Source organism: Onychostoma macrolepis, chromosome 24, assembly GCF_012432095.1.
Source record: "Onychostoma macrolepis isolate SWU-2019 chromosome 24, ASM1243209v1, whole genome shotgun sequence".
Lineage (NCBI taxonomy): Eukaryota > Metazoa > Chordata > Actinopteri > Cypriniformes > Cyprinidae > Onychostoma > Onychostoma macrolepis.
Window position 1 is genome coordinate 11,295,343 of NC_081178.1, and position 21,881 is coordinate 11,317,223.

Genomic DNA, 21,881 nt, shown 5'->3' on the forward strand with positions numbered 1-21,881 from the left:
TTCACTGGCCTGCCAAACTGCTCTCGGGTTCAGGCTGGAGCAACAGAGGCTTGTTTGCCAGTAAAAGCGCCAAGCGCTGATGAGACAGAGGCACATAGACAGTTACAACCTGGCAGCCTTATTTTAGCCAGGGTGACAACGGGTCTGTCTGCACCTTCTGTCAAAATTTCCAGCCTCTCTCCCTGTTTCTCAGTCTCATTTTCCCCTTTTCTGTCTATCCATGTGTGACTTTCTCTTTTGAGGCTCTCTTTTTTTTGTGCTTGTCATGCTATGAAGCCATATCAGTTTCTAAAGTTTAACATTGTTTAACTAATCAGTCTTGATTGTCCTGTCAACCTTGTCTTTTTTAGATTCATCCTTAAAAAGTTGTTTCCTTATTTCCCTCTCTCTCATATATATACCCCATTAAACTGACATTATGAGGTTGACGAGTGTGTTTTAAATAAATGGATTCCGGTCTCTGGCTTTCCCTGAACATGGTTGGAGTTATTTGGGTGGGAGGGCTGATGGATGGATGTTGTCAGTCTGCATTCATAATGAGGCATCAAGCAGCTTGTTAGATGCAATCAGTAGCTGTGGCCCATGAACCTCATTCGATCTGCTATCATGTAGCATGTTGCATCATCTGAGACCCCTGATGAGAGAGACGATGGGAGATGATCATTTTTAGTAGGGCTTTTTCACTACTTCCATTACAGATAAATAATGGCCACTTAGCATCAAGTTAGCTCTTGGCACACTGACAACGTTTATGACCACTATCCCTTTTGTCTAGTAAATAGAAAGTTAACCATCACTTTGTTGCTGAATAAAGACTGTTTCAACTCTCACAGAAATAGACTTTTAGACATTTTTGACATACAAAGCAAACATTTGGTCTTGGCTGGTAAGGTAATAATTAGCCTAGCCTAGTGCTAATTGTCTCTGCACATTCAAATGAGATAAGAGAAAGTATTCATTCATTTTAACAAAACATTTCTATTATACAAAAACTGTGTGCTTGTGTGTGTAGCTGAATGAATGATTATTGGATCAGATTGCTTTAAAGAAGCCACACCAGGTCTGTAAGTGTTTCAATAGATCATTTGTATCTTTTATCCTTGTGTTTACACTCAGAAATGACCTTTTAGAGTGAGGTCTAATTGGATAAAGTGCGTTTTAGTGCTTAATGTATGAGAAGAGAGAACTGTTTACAGAATAAGGTTGACACAGGGCAATCCACTCCAGAGGCCCTCAGAGATATTTAACTGCACCATTTGCCCACTCTCATACTGTACCCAGGGTTTGGAAGATGGTACTGTAACATTACCTTTACCAGGGCAAACCACAGTGAATGAAATGAGCTGTATCATTGAAAAATGCGACAACGCATTACCCAGCAGCGCACATTTGTTTGCATGAAAAAAAATCTGCTGAGCCAAGATGGAAAAGGAGGTGACAAAAACAGCTTGACAGCAGGCAGTAGGAGAAACTCTAGCGCAAAAGTACAGTACTTTTGTTAAAGCAATAGTTCATGATATCCTTCCAAACCCGAATAAATTTGTTTTGTTGACACAAAAGGAGAAATTTTGAATCACTGTTTTACATAAAAATACAATGAATGGAGGCTGGAGCATTTAAGGTTCTAAAAAGACTCAAAATTACCATAAAAAGGTCTTAAAAGTAGTTCATATAACTTGTGTGCAATATTACAATTCTTGTGATAGCTTAATAATAGCAAAATCCTCAACTTTAGTAAAGATTGAAACCGAATCAAATGCATCGAGTTAAATTTAAGAACCAGATCAGTCTGATTCACTAACAAATCATTTCAATTTTAGAAATGGGTTCAAAGGTCTGACTTAAAAACAGATTCATTCTTGAATCAGATGTTTCTAGTTCTCTCAAATGTTTCTCTCAAGGGAGCTAGGGGATGTCAAGGACTGTTCCTCACACAAAGGTGTCATACAAGTTTAGAAGACTTTTATGATAATTTTATAAATTTTAATTTTTTATAATTTTTTTTTTTTGGAGCTTGATAATCCCAAACCTCATTTTCATTATTATGCCAATTCATTATCATATCATTTTTCTATCATACACACAAATCACTTTTTAAATTGACTGTTTCTTAAATTTACTGTCTATTAATTTCACGTTAATATATTAATGAATTATTTTTAATTAAAAAATAAATGAATAATGTTTTAAAATGTAGTTAAGTAAAACAATAAAATAATAATATTACATTTGCCAGTTGCTTTTCTTTATCCATTTGTCAATCAAGTTTTTAAAAATACCATTGGACAGTTCACTCGTGGGGACCAATCAGCTTTAGGCTTAATTTTAAGACCCTCCCCCTCTCCCACGTGCCACACAAAGATGTACTATCATTGAACAGCAAGAAATATAATATCTTCATTAAAACTGAGCTTTGAGTGTGTTTGGAGAGCAATTGTAGATGTAGAGTGGGATGAGGGTGAGTGGTTGATATCAGAATTATAGTTAATGAGAAAATGAGCCTTTTAAATACAGATATTGTTTTTGTGTCATAAGCTTTTCTGGTACAGAACATCCCTGTGGTGACATTTAGTTGTTTATTTATCTTTTTACCCAGGCTTTCATCAGGGCACGTTTGACTTTAGTACTCAAGAGGATAAATACTAAGGCAGTTTATTCTGCAGACTGAGCCAATCTTTCTTTTGACCAGCTGAAGAGAGCTGGCAGGAAGTGAAGCGCTGGTCAGTTCAGTCTTCCAATCAGTACAAAAGTTGTGGCAGACATTTCTTCACCATAGACCTTAGTCAGGGTAGCGCCATATTTAATTTTTGACAGGAGTAAAAACAAGGCTGTGAGGGATAGAAGTACAGTGTGTTCAAAGGATTTGTACTGCAGTTTAACATCATGCCAATAGTTCAGCTGACAAAACTTTCCAAAAAACTTTCAGTATACCAAAACTCCTTAAAGCAGTTTTGAAAATTGTGATCTACTAATGCACTATGTACTATGCACTTATACACAGTGTACTTATGTACTCAACCATGCAGTGTACGAATTTTATAAGGTTTTGTCATTAATAATCAGAGTCTGATAGCCCCTCCCCCTTCACGACGTAATTAAAGTTGCAACAGCTGACTACATGAAGTGCACAACATTCCACACTTCTTTCAAAGTTATGAACAAACATTCTTCCGGGAATGTTAATAGAATTTCTTTTAAACGTTTCTACTTACTGGTTTTAGACATTCCCATAATGTTTGCTAAATTATACAATGGAATGTTGCTTTAATGTTTTCTCTAACGTTCAAATAACCAACATTCCAAAATGACAGTTTCATTGTTCACTTACTATTTCAATTTCATGGGAACATTAGCAATGTTAGCACATTATAGTTAGGTTGGATTATACATTTCCTTTTCAGATCTGAGTGTAGAACTTACAACACATCTTGGCATATTGTATCGGTCAAGTGGTTGCTTTTGCCTGAACTTATGACTTATTTCTACAAGTCTTTTATTCCTGTAAGTGCATTGAAGAGGCTTTTGGGTGAATTATGTGAGCATGTGTGAAGGCAAGAGTGGAGGAAGGTAAACAATGTGGAAATGGTGGTTTAAGGAGGCATAATCTGATTTCCCGAACGTCAGGCGGAGGCACGCTGTCGTGCTAGATGAAGCTAGTCATCTTTATTAACAAGGGAAAAAAGTTGGCAGGCTCGGCCGCAGCCGCCACTGAGTGTGACAAAATATCCAGAGATTGTCCTGCATAACCATTTATCTTGATCTGAGTCCAGCTAATGCCCAGCTCAGTTATTATTTGGAATCCCTTTCTAATCAATACAGATTCTTCATAGGTTGTATCAATCATGTGTTTGCACATCCTGACATTTGCTCATTTGCTTCTGTAAATAGACCGTGGAGGTTTATGAGATAACTGAGGCATTAGACATGACTGGAAATGTCTGACTAGCTGCTTTTGGTGGATTTCACTATTATAAATCTAAAATGTGTTGATTGCTTGTTGTATTACGATCCAAAGAGGTCAGGGAGGTGCAAACTCTCAATATTCATAAACCCTCAAACCTGGTTGACTCATGATTAAAAAGAATGTATATTTATCATTTTTGAATTAAAAACGGAAAACAAAAATAGCTGAAAATTTACTGCAATCACCCTCATGCCATCCAAGATGTAGATTAGTTTGTTTCTTCATCAAAACAGATTTGGAGAAATTCAGCATTACATCACTTGCTCACTAATGGATCTTCTGTAGTGAATGGGTGCCGTCAGAATGAGAGTCCAAACAATTGATAAAAACATCACAATAATCCACACAACACCAATCCAACAATTTATTTGTCTTGTGAAGTGAAAAGCTGCATGTCTGCAGGAAACAAATCCATTATTAAGGCATTTTATCTTTTTTCAACCATAATTTCTGGCCAAAATACGAGCCCAAAATCCATAATAACCCTTCCTATAGTGAAAAAGTTCAGCCCCTGTCGTCCTCTCACATCACAATCCACCGATATAGTAGTTAAGAACTGTTTGGACACTTTTTGCTTGTAAAAGGTGCTTGATCTGTACATATTTCACGTCAGATTCAGACAAAATGAGCAATATTATGGATAGAGGACTTGGAAGTAATGGTTTGAAGTTAAAATGATGGATTTGTTTGTTACAAAGCAGCTTTTTACTTAACATAATGTTAACTGATGGAGTCGTGTGGATTACTTGTGGATTACTGTGTTGTTTTTAGTAGCGGTTTGAACTCTTATTTTGACGGCACCCATTCACTGCAGAGGATTCATTAGCGAGTAGATTATGTAATCCTAATTGTATCCAAATCTTTTCAGATGCAGAAACTAGTTAATATACATCTTGGATATCATGTTTGGGGGAACTGTTCCTTTAAGTAATTATAAAGCATGTAATGTGTTAAAATAACAACACATACTGTAATAAAACATTAAATGCAAGGTTTAGGAAATCGGTTGAATTCGAGAACCAGATGAGTCTTGTTTGTGAATGAATCATTCTGTTTTAGGATCATTACACGTGTTTTCTTGCATTCTCTCAAATATCATTCAGTGAGCACAGCATGTCTGAACCCTGATGATCCTGTGTTGAAGCCTAATGATGAAGAGTTGCTGATAAATGTGTTTTGCCCTCTCCAGAAATCATGCCAGTTCCAGAACAGCCTGCTGAAGCAGAAAACGCCACCATGCTCAGCCCAGGACTGAATGCTTCTAATGGCGATGGTTCTGAGACTGAGACCACCTCTGCCATTCTGGCCTCTGTGAAAGAGCAGGTAGGACTTTTAATGTCCACTGTACAACTTCATTCACATCTTAGGCACAAAGCCAGAACCTTTCAGTGGAAAAGTTGAACTCTTTTACAGTTCTGTCCATGACTTATCAGGAGACAGCGGTTATCTGTACACATTTGTCATATTAACTCTAGTGCCGGACTTTTTCTGTACAATTTCTGGGAGTCAAAGATTAAAAGGGGAATGATAAATGCAAGAAAGGCCATTTTGTACGACACTGAGTGCTTGTCAAGTGGCAGCTGGGTGGAATTAACTATAAAGTTAACATTATAAAAGATTTCACTGATACTAGGATTTAACAGGATGTAAAAAAACATGAATGTAAAGTACATTTTTATCTAAAATATCCTCCCCCAATTCTCAGCTTTAACAACCTTGTATATACTACAGATTTTTTTAAACGTATTTGAAAGATGTCTCTTATGCTCACCAAGGCTGCATTAATTTGATTAAAAAAAATACAGTAAAAACAGTAATACTGTGAAATATTATTACAATATAAAATGATTATTTTGTATTTTGATGTATTTTTAAACAATTCATTTCTGTGATGGCAAAGCTGAATTTTCAGCAGTCATTACTTGAGTCTTCAATGTAACATGATCCTTCAGAAATCATGCTTATTTTGTGCTCAAGAAACATTTCTTATTATTATCAATGTTGAAAACAATTGTACTGCTTAATATTTTTGTGGAAACCATGATATTTTGATGAATGGATATTTAAAATTTTTTTCTTAAAATAGAAAACGTTTATATCATTCTAAGGGCCAGTTTTACTAAACAGGGCAAATTACGTAATTGCGAAAAAGAGTTGACGGGCGTGGAAATTTCTTAACTGACAACGCGCAAAGAACACAGATGCAACATCATCTCATTAATGACCAACGCAATCTAACAAGCGTGGCACAAATTAGCTTAAGGTTATGTTCAGATTCGGATAATGTGTTCTGCCATTCCAAATAAATTAATATGTGTGGAAAAAATCCTCTCCCTTCCACCACGCACTCTCTGTTCTCTGCAGTGCCTAGCTACAAAAAAAGCAGCCATTTCAAGTGCAAAATAGTTTGAGGCATGCTTTTTTGGGCATTAAATAATGGCGCAATTACCAGTAATTTGACGAGTAACGCAAACGTTATTCAATACATATTCAATAAGCACTGTAAAAAAAAAAAAAAGTTGAGCGAACTTAAAACAAATTTTCTTACCAGCTTCAGTAGATTTTTGAGTTTGTTCAACTTATTTTTGTGGGAGATTCTCAAATTTTTGCTGTATGAACTTAAAACGACAAGTTGAGAAAACTCAATAATCTGCTGAAGCTGGTTGCCTTAAAATTTTAAGTTGGCTCAACTTTTTTTTTACAGTGAGGTCAGGCGCAAAAATAACTGTGTCCATGCCTTTACAGCGCTAATTCCTCACTGCGCATCTTTAGTAAATCCTGACAGTACTATTTTAACGCCAAAAGACGGTTTGCGCTGGTGCAAGCTGTTAATAAATCTGGCCCTAAATGTCTTTACAGTTCATTTTAATCAAATAATGTGTGAAAAAAAAAACTCACCTCAAAAGTAGTATGTCTGATGTGTATAAATTCAAAATAATAAAACAATATATGAAATACAATTTTTCATATTCTAGTTTGGTGAGGCCGGAGGGTTATTGACTTAAAGCTCAGGTGTGACATTATTAGACCATTTAAAGATCAGGTGCTAAAAGGTGGAGAGAAAACCTGAAATATTTAAAAGGATATTACAGTAGGGGTGAGAAAGTAAGCTGGAGGAAAATGACTGTATGCGAAGATGAATGTTTGACTGAGGAAATGTTCCTGAGGACAAAATCCAGAGCCACCGCAATGAATGCAAATTGAGAGAGAGAGACGGAGGGGGAAATCAGGAAAATGCCATAAAGTCAGAGCCTGCGGAACTGTTACACCTTGGGAATCTGTCTTGGTAATGATTTAATTGACACTACAGTATGCAACATATAATAGCGTGTAATTTGTATTTGATTACATTCTTTATGTTTGCCAAATCCCAGCTCAGCAGTAAAAGGCCACCTGTGTTTTACCCGATGATGGATTTAGTTCAGGCATCCATTCCCGTCCCACCTGGAACGGCCTGGAAGACTGTGCAGTTGGCACTCCGGCCCAATCCATCACAAAAATTAGCCATTACTTTTATTCATACACAACGGCCTCTCGCGTCGTACAGACGGCTGGCTCATCACAGCCTCAAAATGTTGATGGCTTCATGTGCTGCGTTAATAAAAGCTACATTAAAATCAGAGATGCTGATGCAGCGTTTCACCGAGCAGAACTGAACATCTGTACGATGCAGTGCTGGGGTTTTCGTGGTAGGTTTGATTAATAAACCTGTGTATGTCTGCGAGACACTCACTGTGAGGAGGCTGGGTAAATCAATGCTTGTAATGTTTGGAGACTCTCATTCCTCTCTCTGAAGCCCCGTCTAGCTCCAGAGAGCACCGTGTACACTTGTAAAACATCCTTGCACAATTTAAAGGTATTGGTTTTGGTTCTTAATGTTGAGTAGTTGACGTATTTAAAGTCTGGTATATGAAATAATAGTCAGAAAATGTCAGAAACAATATTTTATAGAGTCCTGCTTCACAAAAATAAATACTAGCAAACTTTACCAGCAGTATTTTGTGCTTAATGCCATTTCTGCACCTTTAAAAAAACTTGTTCTCCTGTAATCTCTGTAGACTAACTCCCATATTATTTTGTCATGAATTAATTCACAACAGAAATACTTTCAGCAACTTGTAACCTCACCAGAGAAAAGAACTTGAAATAATACAGTACCTTCCACTAAAAACGGCATATTATTGTACCATGAAATCAAACCCACTTGATTTTTTTTTTTCCAAGAAGAAAAGGCACAATTTATTCATTTCGAGCTTTCCATTGAAAATATTGCTGTTTTGATCACACAAGCAATTAAGGCATTATATTTGCAGCCTTGAGATTTCATTGTGAGGATGTGAGGGTTATTTCTTTGCAATTTCAGACAAGCCCGGGCTGTGTGCAAGCCTCATTATGCCAACTCCTTTCATACATCCAGCACATGTTTGGCCTTCACATATCAGTGGGCTGGTCCCTGTGTAATAAAGCCTTTCATGTTGAATGCTCTGATTAGAAATAAAAAAGCAGGATAACAGAAGTGTGCTTTATTAAAGGTGCTATTAGGTTGCGCACTGTTAGATGTACCTGTTGCCAGACATTTAAAAGAAAGCTGCTGTACTAAAGTGAACACTGAAATCTTGACACTGGTCACTGTAGGTTTTTAAACTTTTAAACTAAAGGTTTTTTTTTTGGATCCCACTTTTAATGAGCCCCCAAATAATATGCTGCTGCCCTTGTATATGTGTATATATATATATATATATTGTACGTTTAATATTTTTCCTAAATATTGTCAATAAAAAAAACATAATTGTGAATAATCTCATGAGTTCTGACAAGTCTTTATTAATCTTTCATTTAATTCTACTGACTGATATCTAATGTATATAATAATAATAATTCTTCTTCTTCTTCTTCTTAATATAGTTGTTGTTAAATTGTTTTATTACTAAATATTATTACATGATTAATTTATTAATATATTGTTTTATTATTATCAATAATAATCCACAAATTTTAATATTCATGTTGTTGTTGTTGTTGTTGTTATTATTTAATGATTTTATTCATATGATGAAAATATTTATTTATTAATATTCATATAATATTAGAAAACAATATAATAATAATTCTTAATATTGTTGTTGTTGTTAAATTGTATTATTACTAAATATTATTACATGATTAATTTATTAATGTATTGTTTATTAATATTGATAATAATCCACAAATATTAATATTCATGTTGTTGTTGTTGTTGTTTAATGGTTTTATTAATATATTTAAAATATGTATTTATTAATATTAATATTGTATTAGAAAACAATAATAATAATAATAATGTTTTACTCAACTTTGGCTGTATATTATATACAATATTTGTGTTAATAGTGCTATTATGTTTACTTTGCTCTATCACTAAATATCATTGCTTTAATCATTATTTAATTGTTGTATTCAAAATATTGAAACATTCATGTATTAATATTTTCATTATATTGTTATATAATATAATATATTATTATATTATGTTATTTATTATTATTAATAATATTATTATGTTATTATTTATTATGTTTGTAACAGCAATATTGGTAATAATAATAATAATAATAATACACTAATATTAATGTTATTTTTACATAATTGTTCCCTGCATGTTATAATATTAATGTTAATTGTGTTAATAGTGCTATTATTACATTGCTTTATTACTACATATTATTAAAACAATGTATTAATTTATTAATATATTATAGTATTATTATTACTACTACTAATAAAATATTAATAATATTGAACATTTAATTAATTAATAATATTAATATAGTTATTATATATAGTTTTAACAATTTTACCATTGCAGGACCCCCTTGTGGCCCCCTGTGTGGAAACCCACAGACTAAGATATTTTTATCATTTTGTTATGGTTTCAAAGGGCTTTTCCACATATCCTACATCATTTCCCAAGTTCCCATACTGATGCTATTTATGTGTCTGCATAACTTTCTGAATGTGAATCATAGATGCGCCTGGAAATCCCTCTATGGCGGATGTAAACAACTGATGAGATCTCAGGCACGCATCGTTGTTATGACCTCCATCCGCCCCTGTCCTATCTAAATCCCCAACCGGCACCCCTGAATAGCTCTCGACCACCTCCTGCCCGTCCTGCCACTCACGCACGTCGAGCAGGGGCCTGTGGGATTACACCCGAGAGCAATCACCATAAACAGCACCATCATTGTAATCACCATCCTCATCACCGCACCCATCAAAATGGTAATGCACTTCAGCGGCGGATCGCTGATTCAGTGTGTTCTTGAGTAAAACCTGTTATGCATTCTAGTACCGCACATCACCCATATAGGCCCCGCAAAAAAAGACATGGCTCGGTGGCTTCTGTGATCCGTATCATGTGTGACTTTGTGTCAGCGCTGCCTGGGAGTTTCGCAAGATCTGTATTGAGTCTAGTGAGTTGGAGAAGGAGGCCTCATAAATATGTATGTCATGCAAATGACCATCCGTCTTGTGTGTTTTCTTTGAAGTGATGTGTGTGATCTCAACAGGAGGCGGCAGTTGTGTGTCCCAATCAAGTTGCCAGTGTTAGGCAATCTTATAAATGAAGCCATCTTATTTTGGACGCCACGGCTCGCTCAAAGAGATTGATTGGGAAGGGGCCGCATCTACCAAATTGAGCCGGTGTAAGTGGATGCGTGGGACAGGTCTCAGTGAATAAGCTCAGATGAAAGGCAAGCTTTTATTTTGATATTAGAGGCCATGGCGCGTAGAGTTTCTGTGATCAGTGCGTTTGTTTCACACAAGACTGCTGTGGATTGTGTTACAGAGAAGAAACTAGAAGGCAAAGAATAGCGGGATGATTAATAAATACGGTCCCACTTTATATTAGGTGGCCTTAACTACTCTGTACTTACATTTAAATTAATCATTTGGTACAATGCACTTATTGTGCACATACATGTTTTTACATTGTACTTATATTTAAAAAAATACCTATATGTAGTTACATCTGTAATTAATTTCTGTAATTACATTTATAATTACACTGTTGACCCATCCCTTACACCTTAACCCACCCTACCCTAAACCTACCCAAACCACCAAATCTGTCCCTAACCTCACCCATATCCCACCTCAATAGCAGAAAAAGTGATTTGCAATACAATATGACCACAATAAGTACATTGTACTTATTTGTTGATGCAAATACATATAAAGTGTGACCATAAATACAAATCAACACTTGTTACTCATAAACATGGTTTTTGGTTGTATGGTTATAGGAATTATAAGGTGTTCCTGACTAAAATCATTACCAGTTCCTGTGGTGCGAACACGCCAAAAAGTGGGTATAGTTCCTGAGTAGTTATAGGAACTATGAAAATGTTCCTTTGGTGCGAAAGCTTTGTGATATTTGTGCTTTAAAATCAGCATGAAATAGTATTCGCCATTTATTTTTTTGGTGCATTTCTGAGTGAAACATGGTATACAATAAGATTAAAAAGTATAATTTATTAGAGAATTGATTGTTTCGCGAAAAAGTATGCATTGTAGATCTGAATGTGAGCTGTTCCTCTCATGACCACCATTGACAGCCACTCTTGAGGAGTCTTTTTGGTGAGGACATGGAGATTAAATGTCAAGATCAACATCAAGAGCATGAAGATGAATGCTTTCTTAAGGTGCTTATAGGCATCCAACACTAACCCAAAAAGACATTGATTTTCACTGAGGAAACTTTTAGTTGGAAGCTTCAACCATTCTGACTGTCCTTGTGATTTACTGAATGGTGCATTGTTGATACTCAAGGGTTTATATTAAAGGGCATTTGGACTTGGAACCAGTAGAGAGGCAGGAAGCCATTAAAGCTTACTTCAGTCAATTCAGAGAGCATTTTCCTCAGATAATCTAAATGTCATTGAATCTCAGTCTGGAAATTATTCAGCACTTCGCCATGTGATTGTTGAATTGAGGTTCAGTAAGAGATTAACTTTGATCCCATCTCTACAAGTCACAGCCATTTTTCTACGCTTTCATCATTGTTTTCACAGCACAATAATAACCTATTAATATCTATCTATCTATCTATCTATCTATCTATCTATCTATCTATCTATCTATCTATCTATCTATCTATCTATCTATGTATCTATCTATCTATCTATCTATCTATCTATCTATCTATCTATCTATCTATCTATCTATCTATCTATCTATCTATGTATGTATGTATGTATGTATCTATGTATCTATCTATCTATCTATCTATCTATCTATCTATCTATCTATCTATGTATGTATGTATGTATGTATGTATGTATGTATGTATGTATGTATGTATGTATCTATCTATCTATCTATCTATCTATCTATCTATCTATCTATCTATCTATCTATCTGTCTGTCTGTCTGTCTGTCTGTCTGTCTGTCTGTCTGTCTGTCTGTCTGTCATTTCATTTTATAAGCATTTATATTGCTTCAACTACACACACACACAAACAAAAAAATGTGCATTTACAAATTCAGGCTTATAATTAAAAGAATTATTCTTTGATTCTGTCTCCTCGCTTTATTTTATTTTATTTATTTTCTAAGCATTCATGTAGCTTCCACAGCACAGTAATATTGACCCAATACAAACTTCACAAAATGGATTACTGATGGATGGATGGTTTACTGATACAATATCTACTCTACAGTATTAATGCAATATTGTGAAAAAAAGAATGACAATATTATTGCAAGAGTACAGCTGTAATAAAAAATAGATACATTTCAGATGATTCGATGAACGGAAGAGAAAATAGTGTTTTTCAGTGTCAGTTTTGAACTTTTTCTGAGCTCCTTGTTGCCTTGTATTGTAATATCCAAAGTTTCTTCAAAAACAACAACAAAAATTGTCACGTAGAAACAAGATTTGCATATGTTTCACAGTGGCCGTTGCAATGCACCTAGCACCACAATATCTCAGAATGTGACATTTTAGTGTTATATGAAGATGGAGAATGATACGCTGTTCAGACTGCGTCATACAGGCCTCGCTTGCCTCAGATACACATGCTGTCACAGCTCCTGTATCACACACACCCTCTCCGTTCCTCCCTGAAACGCTCTTATATGCTCTAAAAAGGACGAGTGCTGTACAAATCCCATATTGCACCATGTGCGTTTGGGCCAGAGAGTAAAAAGAGAGCATAAGCAAGAGAGAACGAGTGCTCGTGCAGCAAAGAGAAATGAATATGTCACACATGGAGCAGACACGTGTGCGGTAGGAGGCCTCGGGGGCCTGTCAGTAATGGTTGGCCTCAGGGAAGAACAGCATAATGTTGTCAGTGTTGAGTGGATCACTACAGCAACCAGAGAGCAGGCGGGCTGTTTCCTCTGTGAAAATCACCCCGCACTCTCCCATCTCGACCTGTCTGCCTCAATGGCACAGCCAGTTTGCTGTCCCTTTCAGAGCTCCGGCCTCCTGTCTGTCGGTTAATCTGGGTCACAGCTCGGCTTTGTGTGTCGCTTCCTCACTGTGGGCACAGCGACTCGGTTCATTGTGTGTGTTTGTATCTGTGTGCGGTTTGTTTAGTTTTCTGTCACTTTGTTTATTCACTCTCTGTCATCGGTGAATCCCTAATGAAGTTTAACAGGCGACCGTTTGTATGAACACTGACCTAGAATCAGCTCCACTGAGCGATTGTAATCAACTGTAAATTTGTGTGCATTGGATACCAGGTAAAGTGGTGTGGGACATCATAAAATTATGTTTATGGATGTTGGCTTGTTTTGTGTACACTATCATTATTGAATTGATTGTATCTTAATTAGAAACTGACCATGCAGAAAATGTCCTTCATTGACGTTCTTCAAGAGTGCTTTGCAAATAAGTGTCTCACCACTAGGTGGCAAACGTATTAAAGTTGAACTTAACCCTCAAAGTCAATGTGAAATGAAAATGGATGCTTTTTACTTAATGCAAGTTTCTGGTCTGTTTGTGCACTTTATTTAAAAGGAAATAAAAAGGGGGAAAGGTTTTCTTATTGAATATCCAGTTACTTTTTTATGGACTGAATGATTACATATTCACACAATGGCAGTAAAATATTCATAATTTATTGATTCTCCCTAATTCTTAATTTTTCCTCTTTTAAATTTCCCTTTCTAAAAACCCTGCTGTGTGTCATACCATTCAGCTTTGACTATATTCACAAAGACAGACAGAAAGAAAGAAAAGAATTCTTTCTCTTTGCTTTTTTAGATCAATATGATACGTTTAATAGTAAGTTTAAAACAAGCTTAATAAAAAAATAATCTAAAAGTAATCTAAAAAGTAGTCAGATTACTACCTAAAGCAGAGGTCTTCAACCCTGCTCCTGGGGACCCACTGTCCTGCAAATTTTATTTCCAACCTGCTTCAGCACACCTGCCTTTGTATTTTCAAGCAATCTTGAGGAGCTTGATAAGGTGCGTTTGATTAGGGTTTTAGCTAAACTCTGCAGGACAGTGGGTCCCCAGGAACAGGGTTGAAGATCTATGACCTAAAGTAAGTAACCTAGATTACGTTACTAACGATTATGTTACAGTTTTCATCATGTAATCTATAATCAGTATAGTGGACTACAATTTGTAAGTAATCTACACATTGGTGGTTCCTGCCCAAAATATTGGGGGATAATCTTTGAGTTTTGAGAAGTTTGTGTTGCTTTCTTTCCCTTTTCCGTATCTCTTTCTCACAGAGATGTCAGACATGGGCCTCGTGTTTCTTGACATGATTTTTTTAAGGTAATTTTTTTTTAAGGTAAGTGGTTGCAATCAATTTATTTTAGCTACATTTAAATAAACAAATTTAGCTGAAAAACCATAAAAATGGGGCAGTCGTGGCCTAACGGATGGAGAGTTGGCCTTGTGACCCAAAGGTCGTGGGTTCGAGTCTCAGGTCTGGCAGGGATTGTAGGTGGGGGGAGTGAATGTACAGTGCTGTCTCCACCCTCAATACCACGACTGAGGTGAGACCCTTGAGCAAGGCACCAAACCCCCAACTGCTCCCTGGGGGCCGCAGCATAAAGGACTGCCCACTCTGTGCGCGTGCGCGTGCGCGTGTGCGTGTGTGGGGGTCACCATATTTGGCCACACGTCATGTCCTTTCCTTTCCTAAAAAAAATTTGTATAATTCTTCACTTCAGTGTTACCCCGAGGCCTTACTTGAATAAGACTTAAAGTGAATGTGTTCATCTAAGGACCTTAAAGGGATAGTTCACCTAAAATGAAAATTTGACGTTTATCTGCTTACCCCCAGGGCATCCAAGATGTAGGTGACTTTGTTGACTGTTCAAGAAACTGAACAGTATTTATATAATTTTTTACCTCTGATCCACTGCAATGTCCAACTGTCCTGAGCGCATTCACAATAGCCAGAGCATGACGGTGTAAACAATGAGTGACATATACATGGGACAGATCGCTTCCGCGCATGCGTCTACTATACATGTTGACGCATCACGCGAGACATTGCAGTGGATCAGAGGTAAAAAACATTATATAAATACTGTTCAGTTTCTTGCACAGACCGATCGTTTTGTGTCTTGACCTCAATGTATCGTCATGAGCCGCAGGGTTTAATTTGGTTTTGTCTGTGTATGTTTTTTTTTACTCACAAAGCTGTGGGTCCCATTGACTGCCATTATATGACTGACAGACTGCAACGGTTTGAGTTAAAAATCTTCATTTGTGTTCTACTGAAGAAACAAAGTCACCTACATCTTGGGTGCCCTGTGGGTAAGCAGATAAACATCTCATTTTCATTTTTGGGTGAACTATCCTTTTAAGGACACATAAAGTTTCAATAAATGTTTGATATTTTGACTTCTCGGGGACACTGTGTGGAGTTTGTTTCTGCAGCGACCGGCTATATTCTGTATCCACAGTCAGGAGGATTACCTGTCCTCTAGAAGCACACTGTGGCCTCTTGGTCTCATTGTAACTGGGCTTAGGTGTGATAGTGTTACACGACAAACACACAAACATGTACACACATTCACACAACAACAGAAGAATCAAAGCATGATGGGGGCAGGGAGAGGTGCAGAGCCCAGGTGTCACTAATCAGTGTCTTTTTAGGCATTAATGAGGTTGCCCTGGTAACGCTGTTTGCCACAGATCTTCTATACAAGAATTGAAGAAGAAATGTTCACCGCATTGCTGAGGAAAATAGCTGAAGTTTACTTGTGTTTCTAGTGTACACTGTATATCTGGATTTTGGTCACTTTGTCTACTCGAGTACTTGACAGAAAAATCAACAGCATACTTGGGGAGTGGGAGGTCTTTGAGGTAGAAACCCATAACTGTAACAAAACGCCTACTTAACACAAAAATTAAGGTAACATTTATTTATTTATTACAAAATACTACTCATTTGCTATAAAAAAACTATTAATATACAGTAAGAGTCATTTTTTCACAAATCAAACTTACTAAAATGAATCAACCATCTCAAAGCTTATTGGTTCACTAGCAGTTGTGTTGTATGCAGGGGATATATTTTGGGGATATATCGAATAAAAAAAAGAAAAGAAAAAAAAGAATAAAACCCCTTCTGAAAATACAAAACAATAGACACCATTATAAAATTTGTAATGGTTTTACTGGTTATAATGGGACTTGTATTGGTTTTACTGGAAACAGTAATGGACCCTGTTGGTCTCTACTGGTAATTGGTTGCCTCCTATTGGTGGCTTGTTAAAACCAATAAATCATAATGGAAAATGTCCCAAAACACACTACAGAAAACCATTTTTTAATGGTTAAAAGTTGATGGTTTGTAATGTTTGAAAGGACTGTTTTAACGATGTGCTTACTTTCTGGGTAGTATACCTTGGTAGTTGTGTTGCTGTCTGCAGGGTCAGAAAGCTCTCAGATTTAATCAAAAATATCTTAATTTTTGTTCCGAAGATAAACAAAGGTTTGGTATGACATGAGGGTGAGTAATTAATGATAGAGATTTCATATTTGGGTGAACGATCTATTTAATTCACTAAAAATAACCAGTTTATAAGAGTCATTCCTTCGGGAATCCGACTACACTTGTTGCGCTGAATGGACTTGAAAAGAACACATAAGAGCGAATCTTTTATCTTTTTTATTATTTTTTCGTGCTGTATAGTTGAGACGTCGCTAAATAGTAGTGAGGGAAACGCCTTATTTTGAGCACCGCGTCTCCTCCGCATTGGTGGCAAAATGCACGCGCGAGAACCGTTAATGGAATCGAACATCTTTCGGATTCTTTTTTAAAACTGAACAAGTTCTCAGTTCCCAACAACGCACTGTTTGCTCTCAAGTCTCAATATATGGCAGGTAAGAACAACTGGGTGGGTGTTTACAAACGTTTGCAACACGCTTGTTATTCGTGTCTACTGTGACACTATGGTTCATGTACACGCTTGTTCGCTGATGAGTCGCCGTCAAACATTATCATTTCCAAAGAGACACACAGAGTTAAGAATCTATTAGAGGAAACACGACTGGTCCGCTGATCTTTGTTTATGGGCATGACAATAGATGTTCTGTCAGTCTGCCCCTGAATGTATGAATGTTATCAGTAAAGCGCATGTTGGAGATGATTGTACGGGACATGTGCATTGTTAGCCCTGAGGCCTTCACCCGGGAATTGGTAGAGCTGTGCGCAGTTTAGATTCGAGATATCAACAGGCCAAACTTGAGTTACCACAGTTGACAGACTATTTGTATTAATCCAGAGACCGAGGCTGTCAAACATTAGTGTTGTACATCACGTCCTCTCTGCTGCAGCATGGAGAAAATAATGACTGTCGGTTGTGACTACTGCAGAGTGAAAAAGTGCTGCATGTTTGATTATGCAATCTCCAAATGCGGCTTCAACATTGTGTTTGGCCTCATGATGCAATCCTTTTACTTGCTCATACATTTTTACTCTTAAAGAGAAATTCTGTCATCTAAAATGGAATTTTTGCTCTTAACAGAGGATAATGAATCTTTGAGGATTCAATCATTTGTATGACTCGAATGTGAAATGCCCTTTTTGTTGTGTATATGGTGAAAACATCTGGTGTGAGTGGTTCACAATAACATTACAAATTAAAAATAGCTTTTTAAATTAATAATTGCATTTTGCATGTATGGAAGCCCCGATTCCGCAACTGAATAAAAAAAAAGGTTATTGCGACTTTTTATCTCATAATTCTGACATTTTTTCACAGAATTGTGAGATATAAACTTTGGGGGGGGGGCTGACTATGTTCTCAGAATTGAAATAAAGTCAGAATTGCAAGATAAAAAGTTGCAATAACCTTTTTTATTTTTTATTCAGTGGCGGAAGCGGGCTTCCATATGGATGAGACCTTTTTAGGCTGACAATTTAGTAATCTTGGTTTCTCTTGAAGACCTTGGTAATTCAACCTTAACTAAATGGGCTGTGATCAGAATTTCTTAATGCTTTTTTGCTATTATTTAATTAAACTGTGGAATGAAAGCATACAACGCCTATTAATTGAGTTCAAATTGTCTTTGCTTCTTTAATATGCCATTCATATTTAGCATTTCTCAGCAGCAGGGGAAAGGTGCAATTCTGGGCTGCAAAAGGAATTAAAAATAAATAAAATTAATCGATTAGTAATGATATTGATCAGTTTTTGAAACGAGAGTGGAGTTTGCCTGCATAAAACTTTCTTTTTGGAAACATTCACACAGAAAACCAACCAAATCCAAATACCTTTTGTTTAATACATTTTGTATAATACATCTTCAAATGCTTTTTTAATAATAAAGTTATATATAAATGTAAAAAAAAAAAAAAAAATTATATATTAAACACAATGTAAAATTATTATTATTATTATTATTCTTGGTACTAATGCCATTAACGAGCACCACTTTTAATTCCAATCACTTAGTTCAGTTATGAAATCATGTGGATGGACTGAATCCTTAAAAGGAAGTAAAAGGATTTCGCTCTTTATTTACTGTGTTCTGCCTTTGATATTTGAGGATAGCCAGTTTTTTTTTTTTTATTATCATCCTCACCATCTCTGTTTGGCCACGTCTCCTTTCAGCTCTGTTGATGGATTCTTGTAATATGCAGAACCTCATCAAAGACTCCCATGAGCAGCTAGTTAGTTCTTCGAGGACATTCAGGATAGATTTAATGAACATGCAAGCTCACAAAACAAGAGGTTGTTCTTGTTTCTTGTTTGTCTTTTCTGTGCGTCTCACTTTTGATCTTGCCACTAGGCACAACACTTGTATATCTCTATAACGCTGACCTGAGCTACTGCTGGAATGAATGTTCCTGTTAATCAGCATCCATGCATCACAGCGTATTGAAAAGGAAAAAGGACGAATGGTCTGATTTTTCACCCTAATTATTTTCTATTTCCTATCCTTGTTTGCTTGTACTGTAATAGCAGATATAATGGCCTCACAGTTGTGTATCTTCATGCTGAGGCGTGTCATATATCAAATGATGCTGCAATGCCCCACACAGTCAGGCAAACCTAAACAAAACTACATGCGCACATATGTGAACCCTTCTTCTTTAGCTGCCGGGGGCCATTTTGTGATTCAGCATTCTGTTTGACCATGAGGCAAGTTGGCAGCCGCCCCTTTAATCTCTCACCTCTAAGCTTTGATAGATGCGCCCATGACTCAGGCCTACATCCCAGTCTGCCTGATAATGAATGTGCTTTCCTCAGGCCTGAGGGAGAGCAGATACGCTCCCTTTAGGCTAAATCACAAGTTAGCTTTATCGACTAGGATTCTGTGATTTTTCAGGGTTTTCCATCGTAAACCTTGAGAAATTTCCCAGCATTCACTGTGATAGGAGTGGGAGATCTTTGGTACCATTTTAGGTTGTATTAGCCTGAATGAAGTAGTGTTTGTGTTTCGTCAAAATAGATATTCAAATTCATATGCGTCACACTATTCAAAATCTGTGACCTTGCATGTTTGTGTTGTGACCTTGATCTAAACAGCTGTTATTTCTATGTATTCTAGTAGTTAGACTTTATCCACGTGTTATTTGCATAACTTTTTGGTTTTAGCATATGATGATTATGATGAACAATATATTGTTAAATATTGGCTGTTAGCTGACATTATTTCTTTTTAATTTGTTGTTATCAGATGATTTTTAATTGTGCATGTTCATTTTTTATTTTTACATGCAGATTACTTCATCAAATGCTCACTTAAAGTTAATAACTTAAAGTTAATAACACTATTAAATGTTATTTGTAGCAGATTAATATGAATATCCATTTTCAGTACTGTGTGTTATTGTTGTGTTGCCTAAATTCACTTGTAGCCAGTGTTGTTGTGGTTAACTATAACTGATAGCATTAAAAATAGTCTTTATTAAAATAAAATACAATAATATAAATAGTGACTTAAAAACCTGGATTGAAATGATTATAACAAATATGTCTTGGCAATTAGCCTAACTGAAATAAAGTAAGTTTAAGTACTAAAGTACTTTAGAGATGTTCCGATACCCTTTTTCCCTTCCCGATACTGATTCCAATACCTAGGCTCAGGGTATCGGCCGATACCGAGTACTGATCCGATACCTGGGTGTGTATCTGGTTATACAGCTGTGTGTACTACTAGCCCTGTATGAACTGATACAATTATTTTATGGTGTACCATATATAGATAGATAGATAGTCTGGCGAGTAAACAAAAAATATAATGTTTGGAAAATGGCACATCTTTTTAAATATCTAAAAGTACACTCTTAACATCAGTCAGTCAAGCATTATAAATATATTATGATAATCAAGTATTATTTAATGATAGAATTTTAGCAATTAGAATTAAAACTTGGTAACCATGTATGAATGCATATTAGTCATTTTAACTGAATTTAGGACTGGTGGTGGTGCTTTTTTGGTCATTCAGTGTTTCTGTATAAATGGGGAAAAACTATCAATAATACTGATAAGATAATAATCATACTATGAATTCTACTAAGAACAATATAAAACGCACTAAGGATTAACGAGCTGCTGGATTCATGAATATTAATCACGTTGTCTGCATTGGCTCGAACTGATTTGCTGAAATGAAAACAGGGACGATAATAGGTGAGCGCCAGCCAATGAGTCTGTCGTTTGCGCATTAGCTCCGCCTACTAACGGAGAACCCGGCAGTTAAGCTGAAGAATTCCAAAGGAACTCCGTTATTTTGACGGGAAAATACAACAAAGAATATCGTTTACATACCATGCAGAATTGACGCGCTACATGTAAGACTCTCTCTCTCTCTCTCTGCGTGTGAGGAAAAAAGCAAAGCGACGGCGAGTTGTGTGCTTCACACTAGAGTTTACAGTACGTCAAATACAGGTGCGCTGCGCATTCATTCAGATGAACTGAAAAATAGATCGCTTGACGGAGAGTGAAACTCTGAAGCGCTCAGAGTGTTCAGTGAGTGACAGTATATCTGTGCTAAACTTATACATGGCCTCCCAGTAAAATCTGATCATTTATTAGCCAGTGGCTAATATTAGACATCATTTAGTTGCACAGGGTGAAGATTTAGTCGCATATGCGAGTGATTTAACTTACTGGACATGTGCTAACACGTTTGTATTTCTTCTTCGCTGCTCTAAATACTGGTTGCTTGTGTGGCAACACAGCACAACTTCCTGTGTTTGCATTCTGAGCTGCGAAGAAGAATTGATTTCCGATTTGCAGCGTTAAGCAAAGCTAGCGTGCATAACTATAGGTCTTGTTTAAGAAAATGGTATCGGATCGGTACATGGGTTCAAGTACTCGCCGATACCGATGGCAGAATTTTTTGTGGTATCGGTAGAATTTCCGATACTAGTATCGGAATTGTAACAACCCTATTAAAATGACTAAAACTAAATATATTTATAGAAATAAAAAAATTAAAATGG

The 21,881-nt window shown here is 36.3% G+C and overlaps 1 protein-coding gene across 3 annotated transcripts in view; it reads left to right on the forward strand.

The window, feature by feature from the left end:
- The window catches only part of ctnnd2a (catenin (cadherin-associated protein), delta 2a), a 320,045-nt gene that overhangs the window by 21,044 nt on the left and 277,120 nt on the right, over positions 1 to 21,881 (forward strand). For 2 of the 3 annotated variants that reach the window (XM_058765069.1, XM_058765068.1), the window contains exon 2: positions 5,154 to 5,287. In XM_058765069.1, the coding sequence (XP_058621052.1) occupies positions 5,159 to 5,287 (129 nt within the window). In that variant the 5' untranslated portion in view covers positions 5,154 to 5,158. Of the gene's footprint in view, positions 1 to 5,153; positions 5,288 to 16,948; positions 17,306 to 21,881 lie in introns of those variants that run through there. The other variant, XM_058765071.1, reaches the window with a different exon arrangement.